Source organism: Chrysochloris asiatica, unplaced genomic scaffold (genome assembly GCF_000296735.1).
Source record: "Chrysochloris asiatica unplaced genomic scaffold, ChrAsi1.0 scaffold00127, whole genome shotgun sequence".
NCBI classification, from domain to species: domain Eukaryota; kingdom Metazoa; phylum Chordata; class Mammalia; order Afrosoricida; family Chrysochloridae; genus Chrysochloris; species Chrysochloris asiatica.
Genome location: NW_006408645.1, coordinates 2,974,544 through 2,984,056, shown reverse-complemented (window position 1 = coordinate 2,984,056; position 9,513 = coordinate 2,974,544). Strand labels below are relative to the sequence as shown.

The 9,513-nt window shown below is 37.2% G+C and overlaps 1 protein-coding gene across 1 annotated transcript in view; it reads left to right on the top strand.

Moving 5' to 3' along the window:
• OXSR1 (oxidative stress responsive 1) overlaps window positions 1–9,513 on the top strand; it is a 138,155-nt gene that overhangs the window by 104,660 nt on the left and 23,982 nt on the right. Inside the window, exons 9-11 of the mRNA XM_006869147.1 lie at window positions 5,378–5,426; window positions 5,804–5,869; window positions 8,618–8,740. Of these exons, the coding sequence (XP_006869209.1) occupies window positions 5,378–5,426; window positions 5,804–5,869; window positions 8,618–8,740 (238 nt within the window). The remainder of the gene's footprint in view (window positions 1–5,377; window positions 5,427–5,803; window positions 5,870–8,617; window positions 8,741–9,513) is intronic.

Below are 9,513 nucleotides of genomic sequence, written 5' to 3'. Positions count from 1 at the left end.
AAATTTTCTTCCAGAAGCTCTTCAACTATCTCCTCTGTGGGCTTGTGTGATTGTTCCTGTTCTGGAATGCCAATAATTCTTATGTTATACCTCTTCATGTTATCCAACATGAATCTTAGGCCTTCTCATTTTTTTTTATCCTTTTTTGTATTTGTTCTTCTATCTTAGTAGTGTTGAGAGATTTATCTTCTAGCTCACTGGTTCTAGCTTCTATCTCTTTCCTGATAGCTCTGGCTAAGATTTCCAACACAATATTGAATAGGAGTAAGGAAGAAGGACATCCTTGTCCTGTGTTTATCCTACAGTGCCACACTGGATGGACAAATAAGCATATAAACAAAATCCTCTAGTATGTATATATTTATGAATTAAACAGAATTATAGGAGTCCTGGTATGGCACTGTGGGATAATGCCCTGAACTGCAAGATCCGTTTGAGCTTCAAGGTCGATGATTCAAATTTAACAGCCACTCCTTGGAAACCCTATAGACGGTTGTTTTGAGTGGCGCTGATTTGATGTTGCTTAGCAACATAGAATGTTAGACATCGAGACTAACCTTTTGTGGTGTCTTTGTATATACTGAAGTTACCCTGCTGTCTTCTAGGTAGTCATCTAATTCCCATAGAGGGACTTAAATCCGAAAGTCCAGGTTCTTAATCTAGGATTGTGTTCCCACTAGGGAGTCTTAGTGTGGTGCTGTGGGATAAGCGCTGGACTGCTAACTGCAAGGTCATTGGTTCAGACTCACTAGCCGCTCCTCAGAAACCCTATACGGTCGCTATGAGTGGGAACCAGTTTGACGGCACTTAACAAATCCAGCATTTGCACTGTATTTTTCTGTTGCACATAGATATTCCATAAAGTTTCTTAGCACTAAAACTTCTTTAATTTTGCTTTCTCGAAAAATGAATAAAAGAAAAAAAACTGATGGGATATTTTGTTTGTCTTTAATATACTTCAAATACCTCATGGAAAAATTTCATTATTTATTTCATGTCTTTCATGTAGTTTTTGAAGCCCCATTGTACTTAATGGGGATTCAGAATTTCTTTTTGGAAATATTGGAATAGAAAGGCAGAGGCAGCAAAGTTTAAACTTGTGGTTTTAGATTGTCTTTTCTGTTTCTGGATAAATGGTTACATTTAGGAACAATTTTGTCTCTGCTGAGTTTGCTAAAATAAAAATTATCTTACTACAAACACCTAAAAATAGCAAGTAAACTTTATCAAACTTTAAAAAAATTCTGAACGTGACCTTGTAAAAAAGAGGTGTCTTAAGATGCTAGAAATAATGAGACAGCTGTAAATTAGAGAAAAACGTGAACTGATCTGGTTGCTGACCTCAGTGGGTGGCTGTTTAGTACAGTAGCCTTCTGGCTGGTTTCTGACTTCCATGTGGAGACCAGCAATGTGATCTTGGACGACACACCTATGGGAGATTTTGCACTGAGAGCCCTGTTTAAAGCTAGGACCCTCCAAAGTCTTTTTCTTCAGTAAAAGGATATACCAGAAAGAATAACAAAATCTGTTCACCAGCACAAAACTCCCTCCTGGAGAATCAAGTCCTCTTACTAAGATCTTCTGAAAATTTTGTTTGACTTTATACTGTATATGTTATTGAGGATACCACAGGATTACAAAGTGAAAATTATTGCTAGTCTTGCAAAGGCAGCCCTGCCTCCTTCAGAACCAGAAATTGGCCCAGTCTCAGAGTATATAAAAGAGGTGGAAACTGTAACAAGAAAAAGGTTTCTGGTGATGTAAAAGTGGCATTTTTCTTGTTTCTTCAGATAATTAGCTTCTGCAATCTTCCCTTTGTTTTTCATAGTTCTTACAGAATTGTGTTTACACATTTCTAGTTGCTGTCCTTATTGATCATACGAAAGATAGGGATCAGCCTGGTAGTCATGCTCATGCTACCATCTTCCTGGAAGTCTGAATTTTGTTTTCTTCAAATTTTTTTTTTACTGGAGTTTTAAGTTTGTATGCAGTCTGATCTCTTAGCCTTTTTCTTTATGATTTATGGCTGAGATATATGTTCACATGTATATTTTGGCATGCTTCTCCAGCAGAGCGTTGTCCTCTCTTATGTCAGTATCACCCTGCCTCCTCCCCTCCCCTTCAGAACTTTCTTAACTAGATTGCATATACAGGTTTTCCAGATAAACTTCAAGGTAATTGGTTTTAAACATTAAAAAATTATGATTATGAACACAACTATGTAAATTTCTGTTCTAGTTTAGGTAGAATCTAATTAATTTATGCCATTACATTTATTACATTCATCCCATTACACTTCTCAGTTCGTATAGCTCTTTCAAATTTACTGTCTTTTAATCTTTATAGTTAATCCTTTGAGGTATTTGTTTCAAGTGTTAGATGCACATTGGAATCACCTGGAAAGTTTTCCAAATTACAAAGAACTGTTGCTTGTGTCTACCCCTAAAGATTTTGCTCTAATTGGGATAGAATGCTCTCTGGGCTCTGGGGAATTTAAAAACTCTCAGGAATTGTAATGTGCTCATAAGGGCTTAACCAGGTGTTACTGAACCATAGAGAAGTTGTGGTTTTCTCAGGGTTACACTGTAGGTATGTGGTAAAGTCAGGTCCAGTCTCTAAATGTAGTAGTCTTTACCCTTTACTCTGACTCATACCCTTTTAAAAGTTGGTAAAATTGGCAGTGATATTTTTACTGAAAATAAAAAGAGCCTGCACATCTGAGCTAAAAACTGAGTTTAGGGGACATTTGGGGAATAAAATTTACTACTAGAGTCTTTGATTTTTTACTTTTTTTTTTTAAAGAAAATTGAGAAATATATTTCTAAGAATCTGTAATTACTATATTGGAGAATGGCAGGCAGCCATTATAGCAAGATACACAGGGCTTAGTCCATTTCTCCTATGTAAGTTTTAATGTATTTTTATAAGGAAGCACAGTTTTAGAAATGCTAAGGAGCAGTTACACATTATAATTGTATCTCAATCAGATTGACAAAGAACTTCCAGAGTTACAAGCCAGATTCAGAAGAGGACAGGGAACAAGGGATATCATTGCTGACATCAGATGAATCTTGGCTGAAAGCACAGAATACCAGAAAGATGTTTGCTTATGCTTTGTTGACTACGCAAAGGTTTTTGACTATGTGGATCATGACAAGCTGTGGACAACATTGCATAATATGAGTATTCCGGAATACTTAATTGTGCTCATGAGGAGCCTGCACATAGACCAAGAGGCAGTTGTTTAAGCAAAACACAAGAATACTGAATGGTTTAAAATTAGGAAAGGTGTGCGACAGGGTTGTTTTCTTTCACCATACTTATTCAACTTGTATACTGATCATACAATCCAAGAAGCTGAGTTGTATGAAGAAAAACATGTCATCAGGATTGGAGAAAGACTCATTAACAACTTGTGATATGCAGGTGAGACAACCTTGTTTACTGAAAGTGAAGAGGACTTAAAATACTTACTGATGAAGATCAAAGACCTAGAGGCAGTTGTTCAAACAGAACAAGGGGACACCGAATGATTTAAAAGTAAGAAAGTTGTGTGCCAGGGTTGTATTCTTTTACCATACTTAATCAGACTGTATGCTGAGCAAATAATCTTAGAAGCTGGATTATGTGAAGAAAAGCATGGCATCAGGATTGGGGGAAGACTAACACACAACCTGTGATATACAGATGAAAGCAGATAAGGACTTAAAATACTTACTGATAAAAATCAAAGACCATAGCCTTCAGTATGGATTGCATCTCAATATAAAGAAAACAACAATCCTCACCACTGGACCATAAAGAACATCTTTATCAATGGAAAAATGATTGAAGTTGTCAAAGACTTCATTTTGCTCAGATCAGCCATCAACATTCATGGAAGCAGCAGTCAAGAAATCAAACGACACATTGCATTAGGCAAATCTGCTGCACAAGACCTTTTTCAAGTGTTGAAGAGCAAAGATGCCAGCTTGAGAACTAAGGTGCGCCCGACTCAAGTCATGGTATTATTAGTAACCTTATATTCATGTGAAAGTTGGAAGGTAAATAAGGAAGACTGTTGAAGAATTGATGCTTTTGAGTTATGGTATTTGAGGAGAATATTGAAAGTACCATGGGCTGCCAAAAGAACAAACAAGTCTGTGTTGGATGAAGTACAGCCAGAGTGCTCCTTGGAAGCCAGAATGACCACAGTTCATCCGTCATACTTTGGACATATTGTCAGGAGGGACCAGTCACTGTAGAGGGATATCATGTTTGGTAAGGTGGAGGGTCAGAGAAAAAGAGGAAGACCCCCAGCGACATGGATTGGCAAAGTAGGCTCAAGCATGGCAACAGTTGTGAGGTTGGCCCAGAATTGGGCAGTGTTTCGTTATGTTGTGCATAGGGTTACTATGAGTCTGTACCAACTCGATGGCACCTAACAATAATGGCCCTTAGCTAGTATTGGCTTCCCCAAACATGGCCTGAAGACATCAGTGTCCCGGAGTTGGGCTCATCCGAGAGGTATTAGACTGGGAACAGGGTATGAGTGGGAGAGCACTGGCTTAGACATTAATTGCTTTGCTTTTCCCTCACGGACTTCATACTGGTCAGGGCAGACTTCCCAGGGCTGTGGAAAAGCAGTCAATACCTCATTGAAAACATTGGTTGCCCTTGAGGCTAGTAGGCCCCACTCTAATATCCAATGAATACTCTTGAAGCCACCTCAGCAAGTGGCACACTTGGCATTAAATCCCAATACTATAGCTTAGAATAGTGATGTTGTCCGTATATCTGCCTAAGGGAATGGAGTTTGATCCTGACAGCTCCCGGTTCTAGGCCATGGATCCTCATTGAACTGATTCCTTCTAAGTCCTCGTATTCTTATGCAAACCTCCACATGTCTGCCTGTCCCAGGATGAGCCTTCACCTATCTCTACCCTGTCCAGCTGTTGAGCCAACACTCATTGGGTAAGAAAGGCTGTTCGTTAATAATCAGGCCAGCCCCTGCTTAGCTGAAAAGATTGGGTAAAGTCAGGCTTCTGTGACCATTAGAAACCACTAGGAAATCATGCTTCCAAGAGAAATATTTCACAGATGAATTTTTCAAACAATCTGCTTAATTATGGCACATGACCTGACAATGTTTCATTCTGGTGTGCATAGGGTCTCAGCGTTGGAATTGACCTGATAGCTCCCAACAACAATAGCAACACTAATTATTATTCTATTCAAAATCTTGTAACAATTTATCCTACATTTAGCTTTTTTTTTAAAGCAGGTTAAAGGAAATGAAACATAATGAGTTTTTATCTTGCTGCGCACAAAATCATTTTTGAAGATGAAAACCTGTATTACACTTGAATTAACTAAGACCTTTCTTTCCTTGTTTTAGACCAACAGCTGCAGAACTGTTACGGCACAAATTTTTCCAGAAAGCAAAGGTAGGAAATTCTGCCTTTTGACTATGTATTCATATTATTTTCTCTGTTTATCCTTAATTATATTTAGTGTTTATTTTTATTATTGTTAAGTGCTTTTGAGTCGGTTCCGACTCATAGTGACCGTGCATCGGGTTTGAGGAGCAACCTAGTGGGTTTGAGCTGCCGAGCTTGTGGTTCACAGCCCTATGCTGATTCCACAGCGCCATGGCAGAAATCCATGTTTAGAAGTTGGATTTCTTAAGATGATTAAGATAAATGCTGGTCTAAAATTAAACTTGGAATTGAGTAGAAGTATCTTTTCATATTAATTTAGATAACTTAAGCTTACAATGTGAATGATGAATATTAATAATAAGAAAACACTTTTTTCTTATCAGAATAAAGAATTTCTTCAAGAAAAAATACTGCAGAGAGCACCAACCATTTCTGAAAGAGCCAAAAAGGTAAATGGAGATTTTACTCAGTTGTAGGAATTTGCTTATAGAACATTTACATTTACTATATTTGAAGGTTTGGAAAGCTTATGTTAAATAACAGTTTGTTAGCATATGAGTAATACTCATTTCAGTCTTTTCTATAGCCTTCTTTGAAATGTTAGTTCAGCAAATATTTATTGTTTTGTTATACTAGATATCACATACTACCATAGTGATTGTGAGTTTACATATAGTGTTTAAAACTTACCATATATTTAGTGTTACCATATAAGTGACAGTACCCTCTTCTGAAGCAGCTGTGGTAGTGTAGTGGTGTTTACAAGTTGGGCTGCTAACCTCAAGGTTAGCAGTTCGAAACTACCAGTGGTTCTGCAGTAGAAAAATGACGCTTTCTGCTGCCATAAAGATTTACAGCCACGGACACCCTATAAAGGTCACTGAGTCAGAACCAACTCCAGGAACCCCCATCACCACCACCAACATCCTTTTCTGAATACAAACTTTATACTGCTTTTACTTAAGTACTGAAGGAAACTTGTTATGCATATGAGGGGACTTCAGAACTTCATGGAAAACGGAATTAAAAGATAATGGGCTTTTTCATGAACTTTTTGAAGTCCCTTGTATATAATTTCTAAGGAGTTTTGTCATAATGCAAACCCAAACCAGAGAATACATTAAGATTCTAGTTTGGGCAAAATACATTTATGAGTTTTTCTGCTGTGATAACATTTGCGAACCTTTGGAACAGCTGTTATTAAGTGCCGTTGAGTTGGTTCTGACTCATAGTGACCCTGCATAGGATTTGAAGAACAGCTGATGGGTTTGAACTGTCAACTTTGTGGTTCACAGCCCAGTGCTTATCTTACAGCACCATACCAGGAGTCCTTTGGAACAATAGGGAGGGGGAAATGCTCCCTTTCCTCTGCTCAAAGACTAATTCACTATCAAAGAAATAAGGCTTTCTGGCCTTCTGCTGATCATGAACTTAAAGGAGAAGGTAAAAAGTTATCGTTCAATATAGTGGTAGCTAGCCAGGAAATCAGCTCTCTTCAGTACAACTCACTGGTATTACTTAAAAGATTATTAATAATAAAGAACCAGAAAAGTATAAACACTTTGAAGTTACTTTTCCACCAAGCAGTATAATCTGTCAGATCCCTACAGTAGACAGGTTACTTTTGCTGTCTGTCTAGATACTAAGATAGGAAATCTAGTTATCATGAGGACAGACATAACGTTTCAGCTACTATACTTTTTAGCTCTAGAACTTTTATTTAGTTTAATAATTTTAATCTTTTTATTGACATTTCCTGCCTGTTCAGACATTATTCTCTTGATATGTTTTACTTCTTATCCATAGGAAGTATCCTTTTCTTTATAGCTCATTTACCATACGTAGGATACTTGATTTCACTTCTTCACAGGTAATTCCAGTTCTGGGCTTTCTTAGCGATATTTTATGTCAGATTTTCTTTTCCTATGAATGAGCCATAATTTTTTTCTTGTTTATTATTTTTTGTTGGAAAATGGGACATTTTTAGTATTATAATTGATAACTCTGAAAATTAAATTCTCCCCCACCTCAGGGATTGCTGATTTTAGCTTGCTGAGGCCTACACCTAGTCGCTTGTTGAGTGATAGTTGTAATCTATTTTTGAAAAATTCGTATTCTTTGTTGCATGTGGTCACTGACATTTCTTTTCCGTTATCTCTACAGTTAGTTAAATGACCTGACAGTGATTTCATTAAATGTTTTGTTTCAATAGGAAAACAAAAAGTGTCCTCTTTAAAAAAACATCCCAATAGCTAATTTTGGAGAAAGCCACAGAGTATAAACCCACTTCTGCTGAATGGATTTCAACTCATAGCCACCCTGTAAAACAGAGTAGAACTGCTCCCCATAGGATTCCTGAGCCTGTAAATCTCTATAGGAGCAGACACCTTCATGTATGTCCTGCAGAATTTTTGGTGGTTTTGCACCGCTGACCTTGTGTTGAACAGCATAAAAGAGTGTAAAGCATGGCAGACATGTGCACTAGTTGTTCAAGGAACTACTTAGACTGGCCAAAACATTAAACCCCCATTTTTATTTCTTATTTTTTAAAAAACTTAAGGAATTCATTGCAGTTTGCAGAGCACATCATCAATTTTTTTTTTAATGTTTTATTGTGAATTATGTGATAGTTTACATGGGATAACATTAGTTTTACATTCATCCTATCGTATATTGTCTCATTGCCACATCATCAGATTTTTTAAGGAGATCTTTACAGCTCACCTTGACCCAATCAGCCAGTCAAATGCTGTGTGCCACTAGCCCCACAACTGCTGTGGGGATAAGAACTGGGAATGGTATTTGGTTTATGCCTGTTAGTCTCATTCCCTTCATCAAGCACTGCCTTGACAGTTTTAAATGTCCAGTCTGGAATAGTTAATTCTTTCAGTGGGGAGACTGACTTTTAGGGCTTCCTGTTTTCCCATTTTCTATGACATTATTCCATAAGGAGGATCTTGGTGCTTGTTTGGGCTTAGAGTGAGTATAGAAGTATAGGGAAAGTTAGTGCTTGTGAGAAAGACACAGAAGGTATTATGAGCAAAGGAAATGTGAGAGTTGGAAGATTAGAATTTTAGAAAACTTAATTATGGAGAAAAATAATGATCTACTTAATTAATTCATTTAATAGATATGACTTGAGTGTTCAATTTAGTAAATGTTGGACCTTAATTCATATTTCTCTTTTTAATGAGCAGGTTCGGAGAGTGCCAGGATCCAGTGGCCGTCTTCATAAAACTGAGGATGGTGGCTGGGAGTGGAGTGATGATGAATTTGATGAAGAAAGTGAGGAAGGAAGAGCAGCAATTTCACAACTTAGAGTAAGTTTTGTAAATACACTTTAGTTTGAGATCTTTGTCTGAAACCTAACAGATAATCCTACTAATAATATCCTCTTTGGTTCTTGTTCGACTTAATCAGTTAAAATATAAAGAATCATGTGTTAGTGATATAATTTCTTTGAAGAACTTACTAACAGAAGCAGTGAATTCTCTGTGGAAAATTGGTCTGGTACTATTGCTTGCATATAATAATATCTAGATTACATGAAAAAGACCCAAATGGAATTTCTAGAGATAATGAAAACTGCAGTGTTTAAGATGAAAAGTATTGTATTAATTTCTGCCTTCTATTAATATGGAAAATATCAAATAATATCATTAAAATTACACTCAAAGTTTTGTTGAAGATAATTCAAAAACAGTTGTAGCAGTATATCGATGGGGAACTTGCTAGACAATCAAGTTGGGGAGAAGAGAACATGGAATGGGGAATATCATTCCTCATGTCAGATCGATTTCAGCTTAAATCAGAGAATGCCAGAAAGAGGCTTACTTGTGTTTTAGTGATTATGACTATGTGGACATAACAAATTATGAATAAAATTGTCAGTAATGGGAATTTCAAAACACTTAATTGCCGGGGTCTGACCTCGACATAGTTGTGTTGTTCATGAGTGTTTGGTTCACGAGGAGGGGAGATCCAGTGGCGATAGGGATAGCGAAAGAATACACAGACAAACAGAAGAAGGGAGACAATGAGGCACCCCAAAGCCAGGGTGGATACATTACTGGCGGGCAGGCTTGGGACTATA